Below are 18,508 nucleotides of genomic sequence, written 5' to 3' on the forward strand. Positions count from 1 at the left end.
TGACTGGCAGAATTCCAATTTAGGTTGCAAACCTTTGAGAAAACTTTGGAAAATTACTGAATGAGAAAATTCATTTTGACAACTTTGTAGCTGTGTTATAAAAGCAGGTGTCAAAATCATGAAATTTACTCATTTCAAAGTATTTGAAGCAAACAGGCAAAAAAAAAAGATACTGATGCTAAATTACAATAGCCAATCACAAGAATTTTGTAATTTTCTCGTTCATAACAAAATAACCCAACAAACAGCACTATCTTGGATGATTCTATCTGTTTCAGCCACTTCAAAAGACAAAATTTATAATACCAGAATTCATTCCCCTCATACGATAAAGACGGCAAAAGGAAAACCCTCAAGAGCTAGAAAAACCCTTGACCTCTAAATGTACAATGGCAGCAAGGTAAAATGGTTTACATACCTGGCAACAACCTTACAATAACAACAAGCATGAATTGCAAAATTAAGAACACACATGTCACAGGAAAAGTAAAGCAAGAATATACAATCTGGCTATTCATTTAAATGACGGAAATACATAAAAACTTTGTGAATCGGTGTATTGATTACATCAACATTTTCTTGGAGTAGCAAGCCAAAGCTATCATTTAGTGGCAATAATTCGTCTTAGAAGATCTAATATCCTGGAGGGGGGGGGGGGTGATGTCTTGTGTCACTGTATTTACTCGAATGCAACGAGAGCTGTTTTTTTTTTTAACTGAAAATGGAAGTGAAAAGTCATCTCCCGCATTATAATCTGTTATGTGGAGACAAAGGCACATTATGCCATATTCGCTCGCATATTGGTTTATGTACCTGCAGCTCAGCCCCCAGCTTCGGGAAAAGGAAGAAAACAAAAGCAGACTGCTATGTTGGTTGACCAATGGCAGCTCCAAGCTGCAAATATTCAACTAATGCAACAGGCATGGCGCATCCCACATCGGAGCAGTGCAGATTTGTGCACATAGGCTGAATTCGACGCATCGTCCAGAGGAAACGCGACAGAATACACGAGATGTAAAGGCCTTCATTAGTTTGGCTTACAGCCCCAACATACGCAGCGCCGCCAGCATCACCGATGTCATCATGTCATCAACTAATGGCAGTGATCCGACTAGGGTTCACAGAAAGCTGGGCGTTGCTATATCTCACATTCTTTCCGCGATATCAATATCTGATGCAGTTTTCGGCAGAAACTTGCACGTTGGCATGCAATCTCCCTATGGCTCCACGTGTAAGAAGACCAAACGTTTAAATGTTGCTGAGAACAGTCGCAGGAGGTGTGCCTCGTTATGCAGTTGAGCGACTGAGAAGTTGCATTTGTGCAAAGAGTAAGTGCACGGTTAGCCCGGTAACGGTGCAGCCCAACTCAGTGCTTACCTTTATTACCCCCTCACCCAAGCACATTTTACGCAGATCTCTTGGAAAAGACAGAGCGCATTAAACCTTCCCGCTATTACAGCAGTAGCAACTGCTGTACTGTGTTAAGGCGCAAGCGTGGCCTCGCCTTCCTATCCAGAAGAAAGCCATTTTTACACCTATGCTCAACTGAGGGACTGAAGGGTCGGCTATGTGCATGGCTTCAGCACTTTAGGCTGTCAACATCGGAGTGCACAGCTGGCCACAGGCATAGCACTGTGTGTGAGCGCTGAGGGGATACAGTTACTAAAACACTGAGGAGTCGGACTAGATCAATTTATTGCACATCAGGATATTGGTGCATTTAAACACATTCACACGCACTAACAGGAAATTGTTAATGTGACTTCACTTCAACATGCTTTTAGACATTTCAGTTTGTGTCTGATGCGAAACTATAGCAGATAAATCGTTGAACAGAACTGTCCCATGTAAACATGGCGACAGCTCCAGAGTCCGACCGGTCTGACTACCAGCGTACAAAGTGACCGGCACCGCGGAAGCTGGGGCTGAAATCCAACCCAATATGATAAATTCAACTCAACAGTCAATGCAGGAGCACAACTGCAATTATAGAAGCAGAATGACAAATTTTCGTGCAGTAAGACAATAATCGCAACCATGTGATATGTGATATCCAGCTGAGGAACAGACAGAATCAAGCCAAAGGAATGAAAAGTGCAGCGCATACGAGTTGGTACGATGTTGGCCGCATTGGGTAAGCATATCTGGGTTGTGTCTCTTCTGAATAGTGAAGAATCCACTCTAGGGACCTAGAAAGTTGTCCTTAATAACCGAATGTCTCTTATAACCGTGTCTCTTGTATGCGATGTTGTTAACATGGTGAACATAACCATGTATCTTGTAACGAGATACAGTCAAGCCCACATATAACGGCCCCACTTAAGACGAACTTTCGCTTATAACAAACAAGACCTGTGCAACCGTCAAAACAGACATTGTTTCAATGGCACAAAATCACACGTATAACAAATGTCCTTAAGTCGTGCTGATTGGTTACAGCGAACGGACGGCGTAAACCCGGCACTGCGATGCGAGATGACCTGCCTCCGACCCCTTTGTGCGCCAGGCACACGGCATGTTTTCCCGAGACTCATCACAGGCCAACTGCCCACCCAGTTTCGCGCCGCTCTCGAGCAAACTACCCTTCCCCGCCGACGCGCCTTCCAACATTGCCCTCCCGCCCCTCCTCGCAACTCCGCTCTCTACCCTCATTCTCTTGAAAATCCACGCGTGTCCTCAGCGATCAACCGTGCCGCTGCCAGTGGCGATCGCGGAGGCCATGCTCCGTGAAGCAGGCCTTCCGTGGGAGCCAAGAGGTGGCTGCACTGACGCTCACGGATGCCCCTCATTGGTCTCTCTGCTGGCGCTGTGCGTCTGTATATCTTTAGCTTGATTGGCTTGATTGCCGCCTGGGCACGTTTCACGTCTACCCCATCGCGTGCTTTTGTCACTCTTGTTGTGGTGCGGACGTTTCGATGGCTTCGTTCAAATCTCAGGCCCTGGTTGTAATTCGGGATGGCAGACGGGAACACCATGCCCACTTCTCACGGTAGAGATGATGAAAGCGGCCTGGGCAAAGGTGACGGCCACTGGCGAGCGGAACTGCTTCCGCAAGGCCGGCTTCGTTAACACAGTGTCTGATGCCGAGCCTGATGCTTCGGATGAGGACCAGCCCGGTGGCGATTTGTGGCAACGCGTCGTCGACTCTGACATGGGAGGTCATGATATTGGTTGGAATGATTTTATTTCTGTCGGTGATGACGCCAACACCGCGAAACAGTGCACGAACGAGAGTGACGCGGAGGAATCAGATGAGGATGAAACTTTGGAGCCAGCATCCATAAGCGCGCCTGTAGCAATGAGCTACATAGAGAGCCTCAGACAGCTTGTCTATGACAAGGGCCTCGATGATGGCACGCTTCTGCTTTAAATAAACTGGAAACCTCTCTCATCGGATCTGCGCTGCAGAAACAGACGTACACACGGACTTTTTTGCAAAGAAAAAATTTTGCGTTTTGACAAGCAGCTGTACTTAAAGCTGTGGCCCACTTACTACGAACTTTGGTATATAATGAACGGACGCTACGTGACGTTCATGTTCATTATAAGCGATTGGCGAGCGAGCAGTCAGTAACCTCTGCTGTTCTGCTAGGTGCATTTTTGGTCAAATCGGTAGTGTGGTTTGCTGAGTGGCATTCAGTTGCTTCTCTGCTGTTGTGCCGAGTTCCATCTAGGAAAACTATGGCTTTCTCTTTAGTTTTAAACCTCCTTGCTCATAGGCGACTGCCCGGTTGGCCATCTGGTGTTACTGAATTTAAATCAAGCTATACAAGGCAGTCTTTTTTGAGGTAGTTTTGTTCGTAAACTTGTACCAAACTTCCTCACATTACACTGTTTACATTCCTGTTTCACACTGGCAAAAGTGACCACTGCACTTCGGTCAAGTGCTTCCCCCTCTTCTCTTGTTCTGCACCCGCAAGTCGACCCTCGAATCAAATTCGGGAGTATACGGTATAATGCGTTTCATTTCGTGCCATGGAAGTTGATGTTTTCAACATCTATATATGTCTAAATTACTCGTTTTAATATCAGGAAAGCAGTTGAATAATATAAACAGAAAATCTCAGAATGCTTGCACCATAAAAGTACTCGTACTCTTGTCAAAAGTAAGCTGGCAGATATACCATGTGGCTTTCTTTTGCAGCAAGCAAATTTTCTCCAAGTTGCTTTCAGGTATTGAGTCCCATAAAAGATAGCAATAGTTAGCTCACACTAGAGGAGAGCAATGATTTGTGCAAAGCTATTTCACCGTGGCTGGGCCTACGACTAGAGCAAGTTTGGGCAAAGTACCATCCATGTGAGGAACTGGTGACATTTTTCATGGAAGACGATACCGAGTGTTTTAAATTTATCAACAATTTCATCTCAACTCACACTAATCTTTTCCTTGTACGTAGAAATTTTTCTTTAGGCCTGAAGATTAGAGCTTTGCTTTTTGCTTGCATACATTTTCAGTCCGTTTAGTTCTGTCCACACGTTAAAGAGAGGTACGTAATGTTTCCTTTAACTATCAAAACATACAGTAAAGCCTCATTTATTCACATCCTGTTAATTCAGAATTCTGAATAATTCAGACCGCCGGCGTGGTCCTGGTCAAAGCCTATATTTGTCTATGGTGTTGGACGGCCCTTAATTAATAAGCGCTCCCAACAGGAGGCATGATGATGTGCAATCGGCAATGCAAGCGATCATCCAAATAGCCCTCTATAAGCCAGGACTGCATTGTGCAGAGTTTAGTTTAGTTTAGATTTAGTTTATAGGGGTTTAACGTCCCAATGTGACTCAGGCTATGAGAGACGGCGTAGTGCAGGGCTCCAAAAATTTCGACTACCTGGGGTTCTTTAACATGCACTGACATCGCACAGTACACGGGCCTCTAGAATTTCGCCTCCATCGAAATTCGACCACCGCAGCCGGGATCGAACCCACGTCTTTCGGGCCAGCAGCCGAACACCGTAACCACTCAGCCACCGCGGCGGCTCTTGGCTTTTGCTCGAGGTGGAAGCGCAGGCGGCCCATTGTGCAGTGCTGCCTGTGAACCTCTGATGTGAGTGCATCGGCAAGCATGGTGACTATAGGAAGGATATCCATAGCAGTAAAATGGCCGCAAAATGCTGAGTAGGCATGATGTCTTTTGTGGCATTGCTCTTCATAAGCTAATGAACAAATGCCGCGGTGAGAGCTTCATATACTAGCAAGGGGGCCAATGCGGGCTATGCTATCATATAAACATCCTTCTTATCAGGGTCTAAATGTAGCGCTGAGCAGATTTTCTTTGATGACCCAGTAAATTTTTGTGGTGGCGGTTGCCACCCCTCGCCTCCCTTTAACGCCATCACTTGACATCGCATAATGATAATTAAGGACCCCCACAATTTTTGCAGTTATTGGTGAGAAAGAAAATACTGGAGCTGCTCAGCAGGTGATGTTTATAATGTTTATAAATTAAAAGTTAAGCCCCTAATGTATGCTTACAGAATTTCATTTTCGGGTATAACCTGACTTTACTCAATCCTTGCACCCCAAGCAGATTTCTTAAAAATCGGGTTGATTTTGATCTCTCCCCAAAAATGCCCCTTCTAGAGTACACACAAGTGCAAGTTAATGAGGGGCTCGTTATAATATATAGATATATATGGAAGGCCATAGAGACAGTAGAATTTCAATGGTCGTCCGTTTCTTCGAGGATGGTTCACAAACCCTTCCTCTAGTGTCGTTCAGCTTGGAAGATGGACAGGAGGCGAGCTTGTGGATGATGACAGCAGGGCATATATTTACAGCATACATATACAGAGAGTTAAACTGGAAAAAGCAGAAATGAATTTACAAAAGGACAAACTTTGCGCTACTTTACTCATCGACCGGGCAGGTTAGAGCCTAAGTAGCATCACGTTACATGCTAAGCATGGAGCCCCAGCTCAGCCTGGGCTCCATCCGTTTACATGCACTTTTAAGCACTTGATTAACAAAGGACTAAGGGCGGTCATTTTCAGTGGCCCGCCCTAAGCATCAATTCTCCAATCAAAAATAACATGAGAGATGGGGACAACCCCTTGGGTTGGGCTTAGCCTCGAACCCAGATTCTTGTTAACAATACAAACTAAATAAACAACAAAAACGTCACCACTCTCTCTCAAGTGAGAGTATCCACAGGCTCTCCCTTCGGAGCTAATCCTTGCCTCAGGCATGCATACCGCCACCCACCATCGGTCCGCGTCGCCCGTCAGCAACAGAGGAGGGGGCGAAAGGGCCCACGATGCTGCCGCGCTACCGACGGCGGGACACAGCTAATAAGCATGAAGGGGTTTGTCTGTCGCTCCGGAAACCAGATTAAGAATCGCCCCTATCTTCCCACATTCTTGGTGAGCACTGACTGTCCGCCATGACAGGTATCCGTCACGGCCCTCCTGGGAATGCGCTTTTGGTTCACGAGGCACGGCGGGAAGCTGCGGGTGCCTTCCCGGCGATAGCCCACGTCGTTAGGGAGGGGGGTCCGTGCGTCAAGCGACCATTTTCGTTCCCCGTATGTACTCGGGGGCTCTCGCTTATACTGGGGAGCGGTTTCCGCGTGTGCCGGCGTCCTGCTTTCTGCAAAGGTATGCAGCTGGAAAAGAGGGGCGGCCTTACAGAGACCATATGTTTTCCTGAGCAAAGCTGAAGACTCTGCATGAAAATTAGCAGATATCCTTTCGTAAAACGAGCTTTTGGGCAAGTTGTATACTTTCTTGAGACATAACTGCAGCGCGAAAACCACAAACAGATAAGGAACACCTATAGACATTTTTTCGTCATGCTCAAGCATAGTTTCGTGTAAGTGTCCTACATGTAGCTGATAAATTTACTAAACTAACTAACTGCTCCGAGCGGGGGATGATAGTGAACAAACAGTGCTTAGCTAGCAGGCGGTGGACAGATGGTACTTCCCAGTCTGAAAAGGCATATAAGCTAGTGGAGTAATACCTCAAATTGCACAACTGCGCTGCGTATCCAACATTACCACTGCTATATCATGCTCCTGCCTACCTTACTTAAATAATTTTCAACTTTGACTGAGTGTAACTTATACTCAACAACCAGCTAGCTAAGGCTGGCATGCCAAAAAATACTGACCTTTTTCAATTAAAGGGGGATGCGGCTTTCAAATTGAGATAAATGGCCAAAAAAATTGTTTTTTTTTAATATCATTTTATCGGCTTGTATGCCTCATTTTCTATGCTGTCCCAAAGCTTCCAAGCTGAAATCCACAGAGAAGTGCAGGTGTTTCGTGAACTACGCATCAGGGAAATACTCGAAAAATTATCGTTTTCCTCCCTTCCGGTTTTCTGGCTCGATGTTCACTTCGTGCAGCAGATTTCATCACTGCTTTGTCTATTCTGACCCCGTTTGTTTTGCTACACTCACAGAACTCTGCTCTATGTGATGATATTCTAGCTTCCATTTTGATAAATTGTGGATTTTTGGTGCGGCGTCTTGACGCATCTACATCAACTGCTTTGTAAAAAATGAAAACAAAAAATGTTGTGTTGTGTAAAAAAAAACTAAGAATGTCATCATGCATAGGATGCGCTCAAAAATGCAATGAATGTTGAACCAGTCGTCTGACACAGTTACTAACCTCCAGGAGCTTCACAAGGTGTTGAAGATAAAAAATTTGTACAAAAAGTTCTCCAGATACAATGCTTAAATTTTATCCACTTTAGTTTGAACGCATTAATAATGTGTAGAAGTAGTTTTGCCAAATTTCATCAAAAAATAAGAAAGTCGGTATTTCCAATTTCGAATAGTGAATTTTTATCAGTTTTTCTCGGTTTAAAGCAAAAAGTCCATTCCCTAAGTATAATCACTAATTCATCATCTTAATTCACTTCCACGCTTAAGCCAGTCTGCTTCAAGAGCTGAAATAACAACAAACTATGTATCAACGATTGTAGTGCAGTTTTGGAATTACACAGTATTAACTGCAGCAACTGCGTAGTATTTCACATTTATAGGTCTTGATATCTGGGAATCAAGCCCTAGAGGCATATCTATGATCCAAGCATGTAACACACTTGTTTTCATGCATAAAAACACTTAAAAAAGAAAGGGCAATGCTATAATTTGCCATGGAAGGTAAGAAAAACAACTGCTAGAAATTAAAAATTAAAAAAGACAATTAAAAATGGCTAATAAATGCACCAAAGTGAAAGTTGAAAGAAGTCAAAGAGTAGCCAAGAAGCCATCCCAAAACCTTAGTCGCCAGGTGCTCCAGAAAGTAGCCAATTGGACGCAAATTATCCACCAATGGCAACCCTGGCTGCCACCCTGTAATCACCGACTGCTGTACCAATGCCATAATGCACGGCAGAAGTGATTCCAGTCGTCTTTGTTTAATGCACCAGATTAGAGCAAAAGTGGGTGACTCACGGAGATGTGGAAGCCAGCTGCCGTCATGCGCGAGCGGAAGCGTTGTGTCAGCCCGGCCACCTTTTGCGCCAGCTCAGGGCTGGCCAGCAGCAAGTCAAGCACCTTGGAGGCCGAGGCCACCACAGGCGGGGGTAGCGAGTTGGAGAAGAGGTAAGGCCGTGAGCGCTGCCGCAACAGCTCTACCAGCTCCCTCCCGCCAGTGGTGTAACCCCCTGCACAGACACGAGCGGAAAATCACACACCTGGTGTGCTTGCAGGTGGTGCCACAACTCACACTGCAAAACCAAGCACACAACAAAAATGACCTCTGATAACGGCCCACCACAACTGCCCTCACAACCAAACTGCCCCACATTCGCCTTGGGTCCACTTACAAGGTAGCCAGTGTATGGCTGACCTGAACAGAGACAAATTTAGCTGACACGTGAGCACTGCAGAGCATTATTTCCCAACAACCTCAGGAAAAAATTCTTTCAAGGCTTTTTACATTTTACTTTTTAAGGTTTTTCACTGCCAAATGGTGGCTATGACATCACAAGTAGGGTTGAGACCAAACTGCCATGTTGCCGCTACTTGGTCGTGCTAGCCTGCCTATGCAGCTTAAAGGACAGCTATTATATTGTTGCCCCTGTATGCCCCACATGAACCTTGCCTGTGACACCTTGGATGCCATTAGCCATTCAAAATTAAACAATCTACATGCATGCGCACACAAACACAAAAACTGGAAAGGTCTCCAGGGCTAAATGCTACATGAGGCCCGGGAGGCACGGCAAAACCATAGGGCACCACAACTTTGAGGTAACATTCACCTAAAAGATCTAAAAGCAAACTGCACAATTATTGTTATGACTGCACATGTCACATATACAGCAAAAATAGATTTCACTCCAGTCAGATGAAACCAAGAACGTCAGCAGAAGAAATTTAATTATAAACTATTTACTGGGCACAGATGATTTCCACAAAGTGAATTATGTTTACCAACATCATGTACACCATTCCAAAGAAAAAGACATGTAATGAAAAATTTGTTGCCTCAATCCGGTAGAATGAGCACCTAGAAACAGACCTTGCAATGTGCTGGTGAGTTGATGAACTCACCATAGTGTCCTTCAAATGGTGAGGAGTGGAAGAGCTATGCATCTCTCTAGGTCTTAGCTAGCTGGGCGCCGGCATCATGGACCCATACCGCTTTCAAGAATCGTGACTCTAACAGTGGGCTCCCTTCAGGACAAAACTTTTCAGGGCTAAAACCCCTGGCGTGCTTTAAAGCGCAACTCTGGCAGTTTTAGATATTCACAGATCTCAATGAGATTTGCATTGCAAGTTCTCCTAGAAGTCAAGCTCGTGTGCGCAGAACAGCACAATTGAGAGGAATTTAGTTTCGTCGCAAAATAATTTTAAAGATAGGCCCTCGTCTTCCCGATTCATGATGTCAAACAGGCAATTTCTATGGCCAACCATGATGACATCACACTTGGCAAAGCCTGGGAGGAAGGAGGCTTACAGCGGCCGAGCAGCAAACAGAATTTATCGGTTTGGCTGTAGTCTGGTTTACAGTTTGTGTGTTGCAGTTCCTGTGGTGACTGGTGTTGCGGGCTGCACGCAAATCACTCAGAAAGGACGACAGGATTGCCTCTGAGGAAAGTGGATTAATGTCATCCAGCGCCTTCACTAGTCCCCGTCTTCAAGAGCACATGCTTTCTCGAAAAATTTCGTACAAGAGTGCTACAAAGATGATGCATAGTTGAAGGAGTGTTCAGTTTCACAAGACTGTATAGCAGAAGGCTGTTGAGCCCAGACGCTGTGCCAACGTTGCTCTATACACAATGCCTGTTCAGCTGCCTATTTCTCGAGGGGACCGCTTTGAAAAGGAGTCAAGCGGTGATGAGTTTAAGAGATAGTCAGATGATGTCTTATTCTGGTCAGCTGACATCAGCGAACAGGAAAAGAAGTACCTCCGGCTCAACAACAAAAAGTTCACCTGCGCTGGGAAGGGGTATGCATGCCCCGGAACCTAGCTCAAGGCAAATCAAATATTAGTGTTGCTATTATTACTACCATTAAATCCAGGGTGAACTTTCGATAACTTTCATTCACCGTCATACTTGCAATACCACTGTGTAAAGAAAAATGCCATGTGCACTAGCAAATGCTTTCAAGAGCTCGTAGCCCTAGTGTTTTAGCTGTGCTTAAGATTGCTCATTTGTTCTCACCTTGTTAGATGTGCATGCTTGTTACTGTTTTAATCTTTCTGTAATGGCAACACTAGGCAATTATTTTCCTCATACCTCGAAATGTGTACGGCACATGGCATTTTTATCCAGGCTGAGGGTTGGCTTTGTGCTGCCTCCCTTTCCTGCACCCCTCTTGCTAAGACCCTCGCATTATCTTTCATTTCTAAACCATGAAGACTTAGCCATCACGGTTCAGAAAGAGAAAAGAAACTGCAATGCGCTATGCTCACCAAGCATTGCCACAATCTGGTTTCTATCATGGCATAGGTAAATCATATCATAGGTAAATGGCGAGTAACTTGTACTGAAGTTGTCTACAGAGTTGTCACTTGCACTGCTGGAGGACATGCAGAAAGAACTGTGGACCTGAGCTCTGTGTTTATATGTGATGTTCTGTCACTGATTCGCATTTGGCACAGCATGGCAGTGCGCACATGCGGCTCGCTTGCCAAGGGCAGCGTCACACTAAGCAGCCCTGCTGGCCACGCATGGCACTTTAGATTTCAGTTCCAGTTCTTTGCTTTTTTAAACTATTGTTTGAGCATTTCAAAAAAATTAGCTGTGTACTCTGATAAAAAAGCCCTCACCAATGTAAATCAGCCATAAACTGGCTACGCTAAAAAATCGCTCGAGTTGCCCTTTAAGATCACGAGCAGGTGTGGACGCTGCCCATGCACTCCAGCTTGAATGCCTGTTGTGCCAACTGCTAAGCACTACTGCACCATTCATTTCACTGCCAGAGGTGATGTAAACATCTGAAAGCAATGGAGCAAACAGAGTGCAGAATGGCACAAACAAAGCAGTCTGTGGGTGACTACAAAGCTCTGTGTGGTGCATACCACCCAGTGGCTTCTCAGGTGACTCACCTGCAGCTCCTCCCAGGGCCTTACCCAGAGTTGAGTTGATGATGTCCACCCGGCCAGACAGCCCAAAGTGCTCCTCGGTGCCCCTGCAGCAAAGGCGTGCCAGCCAAAGTTAGGCAGACAAGAGGATGCGGTCGAAACTCATGCCATCATCACGATCAGAGTCAAGTCTCCTGAGCACTCCTGCCAAACACAGGTCCACCTACGCTTGGTGAGGAAAGTTGTGACAATGAAGCTGCAGCCAGGGTTGGCAGCAACGCATTACAAGTAACAGCGTTACCGATAACGTGTTACTTTTTTCGGCAACTTAGTAACGCACTCGTTGCCATTTCGAAACTGTAACGAGTAACATACTTACGTTAACATTATTCGGTAACGTGAGGTGTCAGGTTACTAGTTACTTTTTGTTCCAATTGCAACCCACACCGCCCGTTTTTTTTTAGAAAAATAAAAAGCGCAGAGCACCTAAAGTAATGTTGCAAATAAACAAAATGTACAGGTGCTCTCGATGACCCTTGTTGCAGCTCGCACACATGCCAGAAAACAGCTGCCCTTGACAATGCACCCAACTAAAAAAAAAAAAAGTCAGAATAGCCATAAAGCACGAAACACCAGCACGAACACGCATTCACACACTTGCCTTCACCTACTTCCTCTTCCCAAACCACTCGCACACACAACTCTCTAAAGAGTGGAAGCATGCGGAGCATTTTGGATCGTTACATTTTTCAGAATTCCCTTAAAATTGTAGTGAGTTCAGCTATGTTTTCTCTGTGAAGTTTGAATTGATGATGAAGTGTCATTTTGTGTTTAATGTCACATTCAGAAAGTGTCTTCACCATGGGCCACAGAGTTAGAAGCCATCTCATGTAGCTTTGCAGGCAACTTTAGGCCGTTATAACATTGCTAAGCTGCTGCACATTTGTGCAAAGTATGCTCGTTAAATCAGGATTTCGCGTAAAATGGTTGTTTGAGCTAGAAGTTTCATGTGAAATGTGAGCTTTATGAAATTGTTATCGTGAGTTAAGGTGAATACGCACTAATTAAAATTAATGGCCGTGAAGTAACGGCAAAGTAATGTGCGGTACTTTTTTTCGGTAACGATAAAGCGTCACCTTTTTTTGTAGGTAACGTAGGGCGGTAACGCGCTCCTTTTTTTTTTAGCATAACGAGTAACGTATTTGGTTACTTTTTTTCGGTAACTCCTACAACACTGGCTGCAGCAATGGGATCTTTACAAACTGGGCTCTCACGAGGGGCGCAGCAAGCATTTCTTACTAACAGACAGATAGCAACTCTGTCGTCAGCAGCTCAAGAATACCAGGGTGGTCAGCAAAAACATTTTGCACTTTACCGCTTGTAAATTCTATGAGCAGCATTGATGCTATTGCTACTCTTAAAACCTCTGATGTCTACAAAGCCTTCCAGGGACTACACACTCAACTCTTGAGCTGTCTTCTTGAAAGAAAAATACAACAGAGAAAGGATGAACAGACAGTGAGCAAGACAAGTGCAGACTCAAGTCTCACGATTTATCCTAAAAAACAGAGAATATATAGCTACAGCCTTTCTCACAAGTTTTGGCCATGCTATGTGGTTCGTTATGCACTCCAGCATTCCAAAATCTCTTAGAGAAAGACGAATTCTGGTCCTCCCCATTCCCAAGATTAGGGTTTCCATGGATGCTTCAACAGCCCCAATACATGACTTAGAAGCAAACTCCACTAGGCTCTAAACTTTTTTTTTTCTGGGGGAGGGGGGGGGGGGGGGTGCTCTCCTGTTTCTGCTGTTTATAAATGACCTGTCCAGGATGTTCCTGTTAAAATCAAACTTTATGCTCATGACTGCGTGATTTGTAATGAGATTCATAGCACCACTGATCAATGTTTATTAAATAAGGCTCATCTTACCACTTGGTGTGAATCTTGGCAAATGTCAATTAACTCTGAAAAACCCAGTTCTATGACAATCACACACAAAAGAAACCCTTTGAAATTTGTTTACACTGTTAATGGCACACTGTTAACGGTTCAAATCTCTCTGAAGCAAACACTTATATACACCTCGAACTATTAAATCACCAGTGACCTCAGCTGGACTAAACATAGACTGTGCAACTAATACTGCAAACTTCAAGCTGTTTTTTTCTGAAGCGTGCTCTAAAGCTTTCTACCCCTTAAGCACCTTGGTTACCTTGCCTCTGCATGGCACACCCTGCCCAAGCCCATTTCTTTTCTTCTTTATTTCGACTAGGATGTCATTACCCAACATTTGTTTCCTGAATCATCCTGCCCTCTTCCAGTCACCTAATCGAAGTAATATAGCTTAGAACATAAAAAATAGCCTTTAATAGGAAAAAAATGAACCCAAGAGGATTCAAGGTTTCAAAGGATTCAAAGTGGCAAGGTAGCACTTGCCACTGCCCCAGTATAAAGAAGATCGTCAGCGTGGCGTGGCATTCGCCTGGCCTGCTTTTCCGTGCACTTCACTGTCAAAGGTCTTGCGAAAATCAATTATGTGTTCATATTAATCTGAGGTTATTGTGTAATGGAAAACTGGTAACAAGCTTCGACCTTTTATGATAAACTTTGACTGCATTCAAAACCCTTTCGCTGCTGTGGCCTCAGTGCAAACCATGCTAGAACTTATTATTATTTATAATAAGTTCTAGCATGGATGAATGGTGCACTTCTACAGCAGCACCCCACAAATAGGAAACATGCCGCTAGCGTGGGTGCACCCCATTCTAGCTTTAGCATAGCATAACGTTTTGTCCTTTCGGTTCCAAACGCTGAGCGCCCAAGATGAGCCAGCAGCGCTGCGGCACCGTGTGTTCCAGGCAAAGTTGATTGCATGGGACGGCGCGTTCGTGGTTGTACCAACTATCACAGGCAGTTATCATTGCCTATTAGTTCCCAGCAGAAAGCACCACGTGGCCAAAATTATGCATACGTGGAACAGTTATTTTGGCTGACTTTTTTTTTTTTCTCGAATTACTGACTGCTAAGCTGGGGGTTAGAATCCAGGTGCAGCACAGTTTAACCTCCATACAGGAGTCAGGAAAACAAGTGGATGACAGGAACAAAACCCTTAAAACCATGATGTGAAGAAGTCGGTGCAAAACCAGATGAGGGACAGAAGAAAGGACATATATCCCAACTTGAATGGACGGCTGGTAGTATAGCGCTGGTCTTATGCGTCTTCTCTTCTATCCCTCGTCTGGTTTTGCACTGACTTCACATCACACATCAACTAGTCTGGCAGCATGCGCACCTGCCTCTCGTACAAACAGCTTGCACCAATGTCATGATGACCACCATGTTCATGTATCAAGGGCACAGAGAAAATGTGAATGCACCTCCAATCCATTTGTGCTCAGGTGTATCACGAGAAGCTGTGCAGGGGGGGAATTTGTACTGAACAACAAATGACACAGCTGCTAGGTCACTAATTCTTGATCGATCAGACTACCAACTTCAATTCCTTTGAGAGAAAAATGGGGCAGTGGTTCAGTCTGATGATGATGGTGATAATGATGATAGAGCCCAAGAAAGCAGCGTCAGCTACAAAACCTACCTGCCGGTCTTGCCAAAAAAGCCCGTGGCGTGGCACTCATCCACAAACACCATGGCATTGTAGCAGTCGGCAAGGTCACAGATCTCCCTGCACGAGCAAAGAGCTAGTGAAAAAAATTTCACTTCTGAAAAATATGAGCCGAACCTTTGAGAGAGGGCTGTGTAGTTTTCACGGATAATAATATTCCATAAAGCAGAGAACCATTTTTGAATTACTTGTGCTGGGGTTGAATGTCCAAATGCTGTACTGCTGCTATGAGCTTTCCACGGCTTCATGAAAAATTGCAAAATCGAGCATTTCTCACGGACATGTGTGTTGGCACCAGGATTTTTTTCTTTTTTTGCTGCTGCTGCTATTTTTTTTTTTTTTTGCGAACACCAAGAGGCATGAATGAGAGATAAGAGAATATGATTATTTATTAAAGAATTCTCTTCAAGGCGAGAATGTGCTTATGAAATTGCACTGATGCACTGGCACACTTGACACATGTGAGCAAGCAATTGCTACCTGGTTGCGACATGTCTGTGCCCTTCAACGGAAACATTCGTGCAACTGGCACCCTTTCAATGCGAAAGCATTATATGGCTCATCGGCAACAGAACCCGCCGGCGTTGACAAGCAAGCAGTGGTCCAAAAACGCCCCAGTGATGTCACCATTTTCTCGCATGACATCACAAGTAGACTATAAAATAGTGACTTGTACAGCAAAGAAAAATTTCTTCCAAAGGTGCGGGCAATGGAACCAAGGACCTTCGACTGCAAGGCGAGTAAGCAACCCGTGGGCGAATAAAGGTGAATCTAGTGCATGTGTTGCCTTACAAGTGTAGGCTAACAAGTAGGTGCGCTATTAAAAAGGAAGGAACCTTTAATGAACCTCGCAACAGAACTCAATATGAGACAATGCTTTCACATTAAAAGCATATAGCAAGTCTTAAGTGCCCTCCATAATTTATTAGCAGTAGTGGATAAGCATCCAGCATAGGGGCTTCTGCCAAGGTAATGGCACCATATATACCGGGCCCTTTGGAAATGAAAGCAAGCACCGCGGCAGCGCAGTGGCTACCCAACATGAATGCCAGGGCCTGCTTGCTATCAAAAGTGACAGTAGTAAGTGAAACATGGCTAAACTACGATGTGCATCCTGAGACAGGCCATGAAGCTGACTGTGCAATCTGAAACTTTGTATTTGCTTCGAAAGGCCTTGAAAACTGTTGACTTCGCTGCATATAGAACCCTCATGCCATGAACAGCCTTTTGCGCTGTTGGTCAGAATGGCTTGATGGTTTCCCCAAGGTCCCATATCAGCAAGAAGACTACCAAAGATCATGCCTGTAAGCACAAGCATGCAGGATTTTACAAAGATGAAGGCGTTCTTTTTTTTGCAAGGGAAATCATCACTGGTGAAACTCAACCACTCATGAACACACTGAGAGCAGCTGCCACCGCAAAAACACTGAAAGTGAATCGGCGAAGTGAAAGGCTGAGGAACCATCACAGGATGGTGCTAACGGCCCAGGAGTGCTTAGGAAGCAAAGCAGGCTACAAACTCTAGGACCAGTTCTCACTGCTTCTGAAGCAAGGAATGACATTTCACTCATTTCTGGACACACTGATATCAACAAATATTCCAACAGGGAATGCGTAGAACGTACATTCTGAATGGCGGCTCGGTGCCTGGGTTGGACACGAGTTCAGAACTCTTCACAAAACAAGGCAAGGCATGGAAAGCAATGTTTCAAAGGTCTACAGTATCTGTAATTGCTGGTAAAAGCACTGAAGAGCAATCAAAACTGGTCGTAAATGTGTTGCTTACCCACTCAGACAACAGTGCTAACACTGCTCTACAACTGGAACAACTAGCACTAGTGGAAGTCGTTTGTTGACACCCTGTATTCAGCAGTGATGGCGCACATTGTAACGCGGCCACTGACCCACTGTGAAATGGAATCTGAAGACGTGGCAGGTTTTATAAGTGGTGACGCTGCGTATATGGCAAAGTCCTTCCAAGGAACATGTAGGACCACTTTGTGAGGGTGCCAAGCATGTCACGTCCGTTGCACACACGGTAAACGTTGCTGTAAGTACACTGGAGGTTTCTTTTCTATTAGTGGATCAGTTTGTCGCCTGTATGAAAAAGGCATTCCACTTGTCAAGCAAAAAGAGGGCATTGTACAAATTCCATATGGAGGAGAGTGGAATTGAATGTACCAAAGCACCCTTGTAAGAACTAGGCGGAACTCGTGGATTGAAGCTGTACAGCAGCACTCAACTTGCTTTGAGCACTATCTTGCTGCATTGCAACATTTGGAAAGAAAGGTCACAAGCTTGCCGAGAGCAGCAGGAGGTCAAAGGGTAGCCTGTCATAAACCATGCATACAATGCCCTGTTCACCTCCCGGGGGTATTTAGAAGCAGCTGCTCAAGAAGATTTTGAAGCACTCCTGAAGAAAGACAACAAGCCACATGATGAAACTTATCACAGTGGAAACCAGATAAAGGTAGGAATGAATAGGCCAGCTGAAAAAGCATTATCATATCTAGAAAAATCTGATATATGGAAGTTGGTGGTGTTTGGATCAGCTGCATGTCAGGTTTCTACCAGAAGCTCGCTTAACAACTAACTTAATTTTACTTTTTTTACTTTTTCAAGAAAGGTCAGAGTTTGCGAGCATGCCTAGACTTGGTGAAGAATCACCAGTCTTAGCTGCCGATCGGCAGGTGTACCTGAAAACCGCTCGAGAACTGAAATCCCATGATGGATATTTTGCACCATCTCTTTCTAAGCAAGATAAACAAGATGAAGATTTTGATTAAGAATGGCAGGCTGGGAATGCATGGGTACATGTTCTCATGTGTGTGCGAGTGTATGGCACCCAAGTATGCGCAGAAGAAACGTTTCTTGTTTCTTCGATCCCTTTCCATCTAATAAACCTTCAGTTGTGAGTCGGCACGTGTCTTGTGTCTCTATTGTCCTTGGCTTTCATGCTGTTCACCACAGTTTGAAGATTTTGATGTCGCCTTTCTGGGCTGGAATGGAAGTGGCCCCAACACTCTCTGCATTGCTCTGAAACATCTGTCATTCCCAGTCAACTCTGTTGATACTGAGAAATCATTCAGTCGTTTTAGAGATCTTGCATCAAAAAAGTGCCATTCTTAAAGTGAAGATAACATGAAACGCTACACGATGCTCAATTACAACAGCCACTTTCAATTTCAGAAGACTGACTCTGCAGCATTCAAGGCATGTGCTCGAAAAAAAAATAAAAACTTGTGCCTTGCTTGTTTCATGCATCTCATGCTTCCCATGGAATTTCAAAGTTCTTAATACTGCATTTGCAGAATTTCGTGGAATCTTTGTCCTGTACCCATGAAATTGTAAACTTTCCACCACAGAAAGTTAGAGGCCTTAGTTATGAGATTAAGG

General features: G+C 44.6%; 1 protein-coding gene and 1 pseudogene across 7 annotated transcripts in view; one reads left to right on the forward strand and one right to left on the reverse strand.

Moving 5' to 3' along the window:
• Gcat (Glycine C-acetyltransferase) overlaps window positions 1-18,508 on the reverse strand; it is a 101,075-nt gene that overhangs the window by 17,839 nt on the left and 64,728 nt on the right. For 4 of the 7 annotated variants that reach the window (XM_077657212.1, XM_077657211.1, XM_077657215.1 and 1 more), the window contains exons 6-8: window positions 15,086-15,172; window positions 11,513-11,595; window positions 8,407-8,618 (exon numbers count right to left, since the gene is read on the reverse strand). In XM_077657212.1, the coding sequence (XP_077513338.1) occupies window positions 8,407-8,618; window positions 11,513-11,595; window positions 15,086-15,172 (382 nt within the window). The remainder of the gene's footprint in view (window positions 1-8,406; window positions 8,619-11,512; window positions 11,596-15,085; window positions 15,173-18,508) is intronic. The other 3 variants (XM_077657217.1, XM_077657213.1, XM_077657218.1) reach the window with 1 other exon arrangement.
• LOC144126327 (uncharacterized) lies at window positions 16,410-17,705 on the forward strand (annotated as a pseudogene).

The sequence above is a fragment of the Amblyomma americanum genome, chromosome 3, assembly GCF_052857255.1.
Source record: "Amblyomma americanum isolate KBUSLIRL-KWMA chromosome 3, ASM5285725v1, whole genome shotgun sequence".
Lineage (NCBI taxonomy): Eukaryota > Metazoa > Arthropoda > Arachnida > Ixodida > Ixodidae > Amblyomma > Amblyomma americanum.